We start from the raw sequence: 13,537 nt of genomic DNA, 5'->3' as shown, positions 1-13,537 counted from the left end.
ATAGGAGCAGAGCTGCACAGAGTATTCAAGTGTAGGAAGAGCCATGGAAGTATTTTCTGTTTTGTATCCCATTCAATTCCCCAGTCTCTCAGGTTCAGAAAATCCTTCAGAAATTCCTCAAAGCCAATTCCTGCCTTCACTACTCAGACTAACTTGATAACAGTTTGCTTATTTTCTCATATCCTTACTCACACTCTTTTAAACCACCTTTAGCAAGGCAACAGCCTTGCTTGCCACCACAGGTCTCAGCACAACTCCACAACAGTGACCTCCCTACACTGCAAAAATATGCCATTTTCCCTCTACTGCCTTTTAACCAATCTTTCATCCATACAAAGATTTTCCCTCTTAACCCCTATTGTCTTTCAAAGCCTTTGGTGAGACACTATGGAAAGCTTGTTGTAAATCCAAGTAGGCTTTTATCAACTGGGTTTATCAACAATTCATAACAAATCTCACTCCTGCTTGTATTCTCTTTTGTTGATTACAATTTTGGATAATGAAATTAATGGGCATCAGTGTAAATTCTTTCCTTTTGATATTTAATACCAGTGTAGACCCATGAGTGGCTGGTAATTACTGAAGTACATAATAAGTTACACCTCTTCACAGCCTCCAGTACTCTTTCACATAACAAAGGGACTAGAGAAAATTTATGGCAAAGCTTCATACCTCACCCAAACCAGCAGAAGAATTCTGGGCAAGAGCTATAAAATAGCGACTTCAACATCACATGCAAAGGGGTCAAGAGCTGGAGCTGGGTTTTTGTAGCATATATATTTCCTTCCCATTTGAGTTCATGGCATGTTTCAGTAACAGGAAGACAGCAAACTTTCCAGGTTTTTTTAAAACTTCATCTGAAACCACTTACTTTAGCAAATGTCCTGTATCCTTCCAGAATGGGTCTGTAGCCTGTACACCGACACAAGTTACCTGCATTGCCAGAGCAAAAGGATAAGGATTTAATGCCATTTGGCCAAAAACTTCTCTTCTTTTAGAAAATTCTATTGTTTCTCACAAAAGTTTGTCAAATCTTCATACAGCTAATGAAAAAGCTGGGAGGAGGAAAATTTCATTAGGAACCTTGCAACAACCCTACCATTTTTTGTTGAAATTTAAACTGAAATTCATTTAGAACAAATTCAATCTGTCTTATTCAGTATTCATTTATCTCAACTGTGTGAGCCTTATTAGTATACCAACTGGTCTGCCTCCTGAATTACACAGAGATTGCTTTCTCCTGCATCATCATTCCTCTCGGATGACTGCTGGAAGCACAGTAATGACTCTAAACTCAGCAACAACATTTACACAGTTGGATTCTGCTCCACTCCATCATTGCATGTTTCTGTCTTGGTCCTTGACTTGCGGACATGTTCTCTGTCACCTCTGCTGGCTCTTGTGACAGCAATGAATAAACAAGGATGCTTTGAAGCCCCTCAAGGACAGGTCACCTTTTGGTTTGTTGTTAAGATTAGTGGGCTCCTAATCCCAGACAGAGGCCACTTGCCCCTGCTTATGAACTATGATGTTCACTTCGTAGCACCTGACCAGCCTCCAAGTGGAAAAGCTACTTCTTAACCTCAACCATTAGCTGTTTAACAAAATACATTAGAAAATGGTGCACCTCCATCCTACTGGGTGAAGCAGATGTAATAAAAGCAGAACAGGTTGCACCCCTGCTGGGCTGTGAATATTACCTTGGAAAGCATCTTCAATGTCCTCCATGTGGGGCTCGGGGTTGTTCCGAAGCAATGTGTACATGGACATGACAATGCCTGGAGTGCAAAAGCCACATTGGGACCCATGACTTTTTGCTATTCTCTCCTGAGAGAAAGTAAAAACCATGATTAGCCCATAATATCAATGTGAGTTCATTGTTGTGCTCGTTCCTATTACAATTCTGTTAAAAGCAAAACCCAGTATCACAGAGGAGCTAAGGTTATCATCAGATGTTCTCTGGTCAATTTATCAAAGAGGAGAGCAGCCTGAAAAATTTGCACCTAGGCTTTGAAATCAAAATGTGACTGAAGGCCTCTAGAAGATTCCAAGGAGATCAGGAGTTCTTCAGATTTACCATGCAAGGAAGGTTTGGGCTACCTGCCTATACCTGACTTTGAATTTCAAAACTTAGCTGGTAGGAGGAGAGAAAAGAAGACAAATAAACAAAGGTCAGACTGGCTGCCATCTATTCATGCACATCAAACTTATTTTTCAATTTGTTGTTTCCTCCCTCAGATACTGGCACAAGTCCTACCCACTGTGCAAACTGAGATGAATCACAGTTTGCCTTAAGGGAGCAGGTCTCTGACAAAAAGAGGCAAGGCTGCATTGTAACACCTTGCTAGAAGAGCAAGGATGCACATTCCTGTCACTCCTTCTCACCAAGAATATTTTGAGACTCCAGAAACATGGCTGAACCAAACCTTACTTCAGTACTGCAGGGAAGGCTCCTAACTATGCCAGATCAGAAACCAAAGTCATTTGTAGAAGGCCACATAGGAGAGCCCAAACCTATCTCAGATTTCCTAGCTCCAGGTCATTACATTGGCTTTCCCCACATCAACCTTCCCAGATGAATTCAGCCAGGATAGCAGCAGTTAACCTGTTAGGGGCAGAACAGAGCTATAGCATTGTCTCAGAAGTTTGATTCTGTCACTTAGCCATTCCTGCAAGTATGGATTACTCATGTGGAAAGTCAGCCTCGTGGCTTTAGCATCATGGTGGAGGTCCCCTTGTCCTGGAAGAGGTTTAATTACCAAAAGAAAACATGTTGAGAGTGTTTTAAATTCACCAGCATTAATAGCTTACCTGGGCTGGGTGCAGTCTGGATTTTGTGTTTCCTATGCCTTCAACAGTAGTTACAGCCACGTGATGCAGGGCACAGACAGGGAAGAGACAAGCATTGGCAGTATGGTGGCTAAAACAGTACATTAAGGTCATTTCATTTGACAGTGCTGCTCAGCAAAAGAAAAAGGGAACAGGAGCAGTGAAGAGTACTTGGAAGCTACAGCAGTAGCCACAATAGGAGCACTTACATAGGTGTGATACAAGAATTAATTACAAGCCAAATCCTATAGCACTCAGTCATCCAAAGTTCTAATCAATACCCCTTGCAGTTTGATCTAATCAATATCTCTTGCAGTTTGATCTGTGCATACACCATAGGATTTCACCTAAAGAGAGCAACTTTAAGCATTCTTGTTGCACGTTAATATACAGAACCCATATAAGTAATTTATAGGGGCAGACACCAAGATGTTGTGCAGCTGGACACTTGCAAAGTTACATAAGAGCCTGGAGTTCTCAGTCTTTTAGCTAGAAAGCTGTTTCTAGATGTAAACATGGAGGGAAATGCTAGACTGCAAGTAAAAGAGAATAATGTTGCCAAAACTCATATGAGAACTGGTTATTCTATCTCATTCTTATCGAGACAGAATAATGATCCTAAAGATATCATGTTCATGGCCATGCTCTGAAGCAGAAGCACTCAGAGGATCCAAGTTATAGTATCTCCAAGCATTATTCAAAATATATTAAAAATTTCAGTGCTTTCTGTTCCCCACAGTAAAACTGGGGCCTGTCTCTCTGTCTCATCCTCTCTCTGCATTCACCTTTTTGTTTGATTCCATTGTTTCCCATTTCAATTTATTAAAGTGAGAACAGGAGGAAATTTTGTCTCAGAAAATAATTCTGAAGGTTACAATAGAAGTAGAGGAAAAAGTTCATATCTGCTGGCATACAGAAAAAAGATTATTGTCATAATACAACAACAATGAAGATTTTATCACAATAATCATTATATGGATTCTCACAGGAAAAAGTTACATTAGAATCAGTGCAGATATTGCAGGGCACAAAGAAACAGTTCCCTATCAGCATTATGCAATGCTTGAAGAAAAATACTTTCTTATCTTAGCCTTCTGAGCTTATGTTCTGGAAGTGAAGAATTGTTTTTGGCAGAAACATTCATTACATAACTTATTTAAAAAACAGTATCATGTCTGGTATGTCAGGAACATGGATCTGTCCCCATTTTATTTCTGTTCAGATTGCAAAGGATACAGGATTTTCTTCCGAAAGGGATCATACTTGGATATCATAACAGTGCAAGCACCACATCCACCTTCTCCACAGCCTAGTTTGGTTCCACACAGGCCCACTGAGAGAACAGGAATTAAGGAAAACACAAAAAGTGTTGGCAGAAACCTGCTCAAGTCATCAATCAAGGCTGAGCAACAAGTTCTTGCTGGAAACAAAGCACTCATTTCTTCTGCTTAATCATTTAACATAGGCAAAGTTTCATAGGAGGGAGATACTGAGAGCCAGAACTCATGGAGATGCACAGAGCCCCTGTAGAGACACCTGGGAGCTCACAGGGTGAATGGCCCAGTCTAAGCAGATTCCTCCACAGACTGCTGAGCTCATGGCCATGCTTTAAAATCTGGAATTACATCAAATGTTCTGCAAAGGGAGTTCAGGAGAGAATTCTTTGAGCCGCTTCTGCTTAGGTTCTTTCACTCATCAGAAGGCAACTAGACACTATTATTTATCTCAAAGAGGATTGGCCAAGGTTGAGAGACTTTTGGTGGGGTAAAAATCAGCTGATTTCATTGGCAATTGAGCTGGGATAATCTGTGCCTTTCTCTATATCATGAAGCCTTTGGAAAAGCAACAGACACTGTGATAGAGAGAACTCAATTCATTTGACATCATTGCAAACAGTATGGCACTGACTGTTTCTAGAGAATCATAGAATCATTTAGGTTGGGATCTTTAAGATCATCAAGTCCAGCCATAAACATAATGCTGCCACGTCCACCTCTAAACCATGTCTTTAATGCAAGCCTAATGCTGCCAAGTCCATGATTAAACCATGTCCTTAAAGTCGCCACTGCTTTTCATATAATCATGTGCCTGCTTGAGCAGAAGTACAGCTTTCCTATTCCATCTGATGTTTCTCTTGACAACAGTGCTAACCTGCCTCAATAAAATGTTTCTCAAAGTATTTGTCTGACCCTAACTAGATATTTACAAAGTTTACCAGAATGCTTATATAGAAGATCAGCAGGTTTTGAAGAGCTCAGATTCTCTTTACAAAGCTATTTGCATTAGTTATCAACAAGCTTAGACATAAAATTTCTAGCAGTAAGATAAGCACACCTAGGCATAAGGGTCATGCCACTTACATTTCCTTTTGACCTTTATCCATCTATGGTATATTCAGAGCTGCTGATAGCACAGTTGGAAACCCCAGAGAGGGGTGTGATTCATGTCCCTGTTCTTCCTCAGCTCACAGACAAATGGAACACAGCAGCATGGTAAGGATATAACACAGCTGTGAACAATTTGGCAGATGCACACACCCAGCTGGCCAGACAAAAATCAGAAACATGGAATGACATGATCTATGGAATGAGGCCTGGTACAGCCAGCCTGGTCACCACAGGAGCTACTCAGCTCCTGAAGCTGTTCTGACTCACGTGTTGACCAGTTTCAAATGGGGTGAAACCTGACCTCTTGCATCTTCTCATGTAAACATGCCCATGGTACATGAGGGGAACCCCTGCCTCTGAGCCTGCCTCCCTGAGCCATCTGAGAAACAGCACAGAATTACCAAGTTATGGGATATTAGCTAGCCAATATGATGCTTTGGCCAGAAATTCTTTATGTGGAACAATCTCATTATTGCTTCCTTTCCATCATATTATAATTATGCAAAATTACGAGTTTTTCTCCTTTAAAGTATTAACAAATCATTTAAAGTATATAATTTAAAATTTGATATTGTTTAAGCCTGGAATAGCAACTGTAATCTTTGGTAGCAAGAAATACCAGACAATGCAAAGCACTGCCTCTTATACTCTGTGTAAAAACGCTGCCCAGCACTGAAGAGACAGAACAGTAAACAATTATGAAATGCTGCAGGCATTTAAAGCCTTCTGCAGTTTTTCTGACACTGGATACATTTTCTTCGTAGATAAAGTAGCAAGGTTGTTTCTGGGTCCACATTTTTTTCCACCACCTGCAAGAAGAGAAAGATACTGATAAACACAAAATGTTTTACAACACAGAAAAGTTAGTTGCAAGGGGAAAGTTTTGTCTTTCTGCAACTTCTTTTCCAAAGTGGGGAGCAAAATCACTGATTATTTCAGCAATGTTGGCCATACATGCAGACAAAACTTTTCCTTGAAATTATTGTGTCAGAGGAAAGTATATGCATTACATACATATGAGTTTTTCAGCCATGGCATGCTGAGGCAAATCTAAAAAACACCCTTCAAAAATGGCAAACAGACTTAGTAGTGAGAAGAAAAAAACTGTGTTTTATAGTCAAATCTTGGGTTCTTGACATGCCCCAAATGGTGTCTCATCTTTACTGACCCTGAATAACTGAACTCTGTCCTTTCTTTCACTACTAGAAGAGACAGAGAAAATGAGCAGACAAACAGAATGACAGAAAGAACATCAGTAACAGGTTTTGCAGAGAGAAAAAAACCCAACAGCATAAATTGTAATGTGACAACACAGGTGCAGCAGGATAGACAGCAAATACAAATCCTCTGAAGTTTCTCCTTCTTCCCTTGTAACATTAAATCAATTAGTATTACAACAGTAGCCATCCTAAATGTGGAATTACAAAATTCCAAGAAAGGAGAAATTTTTGCTGCATATTTTGAGCCACCTCCATCCTACTAATATACCACACCATTAGAAGTTATCCATTAGACAAAAAAAAACATTAAATACTTTAACCTCTGCCCAGTGGTCAGAAATCAAAGTTCTGCCCTTGCCTCCAAATGCCATGGGGCTTGTCTTCCCCTTTTTCTGATGTTAATAAAGTGTCAAGAAACTTTTCCAAAGTCACTGTGTGCCAGAATATAATCATGTTCTTGGCTCTTATTTTATGCAAGTCCTAAGTACAATAGTTACAATTTATTTAAATTAATCACTCCCAGTTTGAAGGGCAAATTGAAATGGATCATTTGTGCAAATATTTTTTTTAACTTATTTTTGTTCATTGATAATAAACTTTCATGACCTCTGTCCTGCCTCAGTTTTATGCCTTAGACACGTGACAGGGTTATTCTAAAGAGACAAGGTCCATACTTCCTGTTTGAGTTCACCTTCTTAGAATTAACAGATAAAATTGCTGCTACAAAACTCAACTGGTCACTTTTTGCACATTTCATTCCTTCACTGGGGATGATCTACAGGAAAAAAGGGGAATGTCATGTTGTAGCTCATGCAGCACTCTTTGCAGCTATTCAGAGTCGAGTGCCCCTGCTTCCTCACCTCCTGGATGCATAGAAACAAAAGCATGCAGTGGCTCTTCCATGACCATCTGGTTCAGACTAAGCTCATACACCTCTCTGCAGCAGCTTAGCAAACAGACAGACATGAGCAGGAAATTCCAAACATCCCTTTTACTAATGGCCTTTCAGAGTCATTCCACAGCCAAAGAGCCAGCCCCAGTGCCCCACTGCCACGCTGAATTTCTTCCTCATGCTTGTGCCAATGGCCATTGCAAACCCTTCCAAAGCAGCTTCCAAGATAGCCAGGCACAGAAAAGAAACTTCAAAATGGTTAAAGACTATTCTGTGCTTATATCAAAGAAAACGTCTCAAGAGGTTTTCTTGAAAGAGTCCAAGAAGTGCTCAGTTCTGTACTCAAATCAAGAAATAAAAAATTTGGCCCACTGGTTTCTTTTCAGGAAGCAGGAAATAAAAGACTTAGTCCTTCATTTTTCATTTAACCACTCATCTGCATGTACTTTTAGTCATGTAAGAATGTGTGAAGTCCCAAAGCTTTGTTCAACTTTATCAGAAAGTGTCTCCCACCATGTCCCAAACAATCCACATCCTTACTCTGTTCTAGCCAACAGCCCTGGATTGCTACCTCAGTCACTTCCAACTACTCCACTGGAGCTGTATATCTGCAGTTCTGGCAGAGACTAGGGATCTGAGGGAGATAATTCGTAAGAGTTTGGAGAACATTCTGGATTAACACAAATCTCACACATCAGAGACCAAGGAGCCATTTCTCTTCACTTCAGATTCCTGGTGGGAGGTTGCTTGCTGAGAATGAGTCTCTCTTGCTGGGCATAGAGTAAGAATGTTTTGCTGTTCTTGCCTTTTACTCATTGTTGTTGATGCTGGCTTGTCCTCCAACGTGTTCCTCCAGTGGTTTGTTGCAATCACCTGCTGTGATTTGTTCTTAAAATATTTTAAAACCCTGTGGGTGGGGATAACATGTCTTGTCTGATGCCCAGTACAGTATGACTGCACAATATCACAGTTCCTGCTCACCTCCCCCAGTGTTCTTGTAAAGAAAAAACTGAATTCCATCCATTGCCTTCTGTATTTGTAGGATCAGACAACTTAGATATTGCAGTTAAAGAAATATTTCCCTTTTGGTAAGTTGCTGGGTTTTAGTGTTTGGTAATACTTTTTATTTTGTTTTTTTTTTTTTAATCAAATGCCATTTTGCAGGTATATCAGATTGACAGCCTCATTTTGACAATTTAAAACTGGATTTTACTGCATTTGGCAGCTTAATTATTAATCAAATGCAGAAAGAAGCATTGTTGAAAATGTTAGGATGGCACAGACAGTCAAATAACTCTCAACAAATTTACTCTTTACTGCTGTGTTTGTACTACATGTCTGTTTGCCTCCTGATTCTAGGAATTTTAAATACTCAGATCCACCTCAGCAGGGAGCCTAGCCCCTAGCAGTTCTTTACACCTTTAGAGTGCATGGACTAGTCCAGAGAGGTGTTGAGCTCACTTCCCCATAATTTTATGTACAAAACTTCCATCTCAATAAATATTTTGTTTTCTGGCTTCTCTACCTGCCTCTCACTACTTCAGATAACTTTGCCTTTGCAACATGAAGCATTATATTTAAATTATTATTCCCAGAAAGTTAGAGATTTTTCAGTTTAGGAGAACAGTAGTTGAGCAAGGTAAATAGAGGAACAGAAAGAAAGAGAAAACAAGCTTTCCTAGTTTACCAAACAACATGCTAAGCTTTCCATCAGTTGGAGTCCATAAAGGAGAAGCAGATGCTTTCCTGAAGGACAAGCTCCCATTCAATCACTAATCTCTGGCCATTCAATAAGTTGCAAGAAGAGAAAGTGAAGGGGTGCCACACAGCAAATCAGACAAGTCACATGTAAAGGTCCCCTAGGACCTTAAAATCTGTGAATGTGTTATTCCTGAAGTCAGTGAGATTTCAAATTAATTTATTAGGAAAAAGGACTAGAACACAGATGAACAAAATGAATATAACCACACAATGTAAATTTTCTATTGGTCATGAGAATATTTTGTTCTGCTTTAAACCAGCACACTGAAAGCTCATAAGTGACTGTTTATATAGAACACAGAGATTTCACAAAGCTCAGAAAAATCCTGTATTTTAGCTGGTCCCATCAACCATCAAATACCCACAGGCTTTGGAAGTGGTAAGAGGTCTAGTGTGGCTTCCTAGCATAGATCATCCCTTAGCATTCAGAATAGAAATAGAAATATTGACTTCACGTGTTCAAACTAAAATTACATACTACATATGCATGAGACAGACTTGTCAGCCAAGGAAAAAAAAAAAAGTCACTATTAGAGCTTTAAACTGAGCATGCTGATTTGCATTCTAGTCTAGGCAGACTATTAAGATAACCTTGAGTTTGCAGTGTGCCAAGCTTTATGCCCAGTGAAGTAAACAGGTGCTTAAAATAAACAGTCCTCGATGTAAAGTATGCTCAGCTGTTCCAAGGAGACTTTTCCTTGATAAAAGTGCAGATTGGGCTAAGGCAAGAGAGAAGAATTTGCTGCAATCCATGTCCCCATCTTACAAACCACCTCTTGCCACATGGTTTTGTACAGGGACAGAAAGTCATCAGCCCATTTGCAATGCCAAGCTGTCATGAATTCACACAGCAGTGACCTTCCCCCCTGGCCATGTAAACATTCTTTGCAGTGAATCCACTGAAACATTTAGCCAGGGGCCCAGATGGATAGAGCCATATCCTAAAGGTACAATCATAGAATATGCTGAGTTGGATGGGACCCACTAAAACCATCAAAGCTCAACTCCTGTCCTGCACAGGGCACCCCAAGAATCACACCAGGTGCCTGAGAGGATTGTTCAAATACTTCCTAAACTCTGTCAGGCTCAGTGCTGTGACAACTGTCCTGGGGAGCCTGTTCTAGTGCTCAGCCATCCTCTGGGTGAAGAAACCTTTTCCTAACTTCCCCTGATGGATGCTATTTCCTCAGGTCCTGCCACTGATTACCAGAGAGAAGCTATTAATGCCTACCTCTCCACTTCCTTTCTTGCTGTTTCAGCAGAACTGCACTTCCAGGCACATCCCATCACTCCTTCCATCACAAAACCTTTCATGTGCAGCAATGTCCCAACAATCTCCATATGCACTGCCACAGATCAGAATGCCCCATGAGTACCATTCTCTCTCTTAAACCTGCATTTGGTGGGGTTGTAACTTGAGCCACTTTAGCAACACACACAAAGAAGGGAATAGAAAAACTTGCTCGGAGTAGAGCAAGTGAAACCTGCTCCATGAGACAGTGGGAAAGGATGCTAAGAGAGGTTTGACATTAAATGAGTTGGTACCATTGGTAATATTAATCATCCATTGGTGGCTTTTTTTTTTAGCTAAGCTGCCAATATCTCACTATGATAAACCCCTTTGCACATGTACACAGTCAGCTCTGAGATATGGCTTTTGTAAACAGGAACAGTTCCATAAAAATTGCTGAAGTGCAACAAGGCTAATTGAGTACAACAAGAAGTGGCCATTCCTGCCAGGAGTTTACTGCCAGAATTAGGTAAATGGATGAAAGTACAACAAGGAAAGAATTCCAGGGGTAATAAAGGAGAAGATTCTCTCAGAGCAGGTTTATAAGCTGCAGGACATGGCAAGCATAGACAGAAGATCCAAATTGAACAGGTTGTTTTCTGCTGATGGCCTTCAGGGCCTAGGCTGCCATTTCTCCCCTTCTCTGTGAATAAAAAAAGAGTCCCACAGGGCCAGCTCTGGGCTTTGACTAATAGACATTTTCATGTGTTAGACAAAAGTTTTCTCCAGGAAGAAGGACTTCTCTAACAGTTTACAGAGAGCAGTGCTCTTGTCATAACTGAACACCAGCCAGTGCTGAAGCACCACCTGTAACTGCATGCAGGAGTTTTTTTAATAAACTCTTCATACCTACCATGAGAGGCCTATTGGTTTTGAACCTTAGCTAATCTGGCACCAGAACTACAATTGTCTCTCATTAGAAAAAAAATCAAACAAGATGGGACACTTGGCTTATATCAGTTCTGGATTGCCCAACACATTTGTGGCAACCTCCTACTGCAAGATCAAAGGAGCTCCAAGTTCACCCTCTACAAACTGAGGTTCACAATGGAGGCATCTCACTAAAACTTCACAGAGCAAGAAGACAAGTTAATGGTGTGCCACCTGTACCCACCATAGCAGAAAATTAATCACATAAAAGTCACATACCATCTTGTGTCACAATTTCAATTACCAGACAATTACCTAATTACAATTAACTTGGAACTTCAAGTTTTCATCTCTCTCTTAAAACAATGAATGGCTGATATGTCAATTAGTACATATGAACCACTACTATTCTGTGTGAGCAAAGCTTTAGTTGTCTTCTTTCTCTATAAAACCTCAGAATCAAGCCTGGGCTCTACATCTGTATTACATTCAACAGCTCTATGACTAACTTTTAGTGCACACTAGATAAACTTCATTCTTCAGTAACCTGTTAACATATCAATCAAACAAAACATATCAAATCCACTAGTACCTTGAAAAGTTCTAATTCCAATCCAGTTTGGGATACAAAATCTCAATTAAAACCCCTAATTGTAGCTACACTCTGATCCACATTAAACTACCAACAAAAGCAAAATGGATGGTAATCCTGCACCTGTCTGTAGGCAGGGCATAGAGCTTCTTAACCAACTGAGAGTATTGTGTGATCCCTCAAGGGATTAAAAAATTAATTGTCTAGCCCAAACTAAGTATTTGCTACATGCACAGGGAAAGCTTGCCAACTCTTGGCTCCACACAAGTGGATATGCAACCCTATCCCCTCCCCAGGTTTCCCAGCAGGAAGCTGCCTTGGCACAAGCTCCTGTGCCCAAGTGCCCAGGCAAGGGGAAGGTGGTGGGGCAATACTAGCACTGAGCTCAAAAACAGAATGGTCTTGGTAGCCATTGGTCAAAGAAAGAGTCAGCTTTGACTTGTTACAAGCTTTTTTTTTGCTAGCCAGGCAAAATCCAAACTGAGGAAAGGGGGCTCTGGGACAAACTGTTCAAATTTGTCCATCATATGCAGTGAGCACCCCAGCCTCCTGTGAGACACAGTCACTTCTTAGGTTATTGTCAGGAATCAGAATCAGTTAATGGACTTTCATCCCTGAAGAGCTTTCTAGCTTCTTAAATGGACATTTATTTATTAAAAATAAACATTTTTCTAAATCCCTTTCAAAAAACAGATGTAAGAATTACTTATTGAGCATATTAATTATATATGGATGCTTCCACTTCAGTTAAATTTTCCAGATCTGTTGTAAGCACTAAAATTATTTCTACAGAAATGCCTGTATTAAACAGTGCAGACTTGTTTAAGATTTAAGATTAGTTACCTCAGAATTGTAGTAAATTATTGCCAACAAATCCAAAATGTAAAAGGAATATTATGTAATTGTGTTATTCTTTGAATAATTCACAAAGTAAAGACAAAGAAGAGAAAAAAGCCGTTTAGCAAAGTAATATGTAGTCTTCACAATTTAATATTTAAATGCCATAGAATATGTGTTCTTATCAGAAAACTTCAGAGGAGGAAAAAGATTACTAGAAAAGTAAGCAATCAAGCCACAATCCAGGAGCAAGCTGGACAGCAAGCTGGAATCTTGCTTACCTTTTTACCATTCACAAAGAAAACAAGTTCATCCTGTGCCTCGTTTGGAGCCATCCTGCACACCTTCCAAACTTCACTCCCTTGTGAGAGCAGCCCTACTCCCCACTGCAAAGCACAGAGCACTAGCCACACCACAAGTAACACACCTCAACAATGTTTGACTTTATTTCTACATCAGTGCCCTGTGAAACTCCACATTTATATAAGAGGCAATGAAGAGGCGTGCCAGCTGCGTTTGGTTGGTGCTCCTGCAGCCTTGATGACAGAAAAAGAGCAGAGTGACCCGCCCCCTTTTATATAGCAGGGGATCACAATTCAGCTGCATTCCCTTTAGGTGATCCTGCCAGGCTTGGGGCACCTGCAGTGTGCCACTGACATGGCTGTTAGCAAGGAATTCAGAGGGTTTTGCAATGCAAACTTCAGGGGAGGGAGGGTTATCTCTCACCAAATATTGACAAGAAAAAGCTGTTGTTCTATGCACGACCATCCACCTGGCATTCACCTCACAGAGGTCTCTAATGACAGCACCTGCTTATTTAAAAAACTCCTTGATATGTATGCATCTGCTGGTAGACTG

General features: G+C 40.4%; 1 protein-coding gene across 1 annotated transcript in view; it reads right to left on the bottom strand.

Annotated features, from left to right (window-relative positions):
• The window catches only part of XDH (xanthine dehydrogenase), a 48,933-nt gene extending 35,625 nt beyond the window's left edge, over positions 1 to 13,308 (bottom strand). The window contains exons 1-6 of the mRNA XM_056486458.1: positions 12,961 to 13,308; positions 5,968 to 6,025; positions 4,066 to 4,162; positions 2,812 to 2,920; positions 1,701 to 1,827; positions 872 to 933 (exon numbers count right to left, since the gene is read on the bottom strand). Of these exons, the coding sequence (XP_056342433.1) occupies positions 872 to 933; positions 1,701 to 1,827; positions 2,812 to 2,920; positions 4,066 to 4,162; positions 5,968 to 6,025; positions 12,961 to 13,014 (507 nt within the window). The 5' untranslated portion in view covers positions 13,015 to 13,308. The remainder of the gene's footprint in view (positions 1 to 871; positions 934 to 1,700; positions 1,828 to 2,811; positions 2,921 to 4,065; positions 4,163 to 5,967; positions 6,026 to 12,960) is intronic.
• Positions 13,309 to 13,537: the final 229 nt, after the last annotated feature.

The sequence above is a fragment of the Oenanthe melanoleuca genome, chromosome 3 (genome assembly GCF_029582105.1).
Source record: "Oenanthe melanoleuca isolate GR-GAL-2019-014 chromosome 3, OMel1.0, whole genome shotgun sequence".
In the NCBI taxonomy this organism is placed as follows: Eukaryota; Metazoa; Chordata; class Aves; order Passeriformes; family Muscicapidae; genus Oenanthe; species Oenanthe melanoleuca.
The sequence above is the reverse complement of the archived record's forward strand: the minus strand, read 5'-3'. Positions and strand labels throughout refer to the sequence as shown.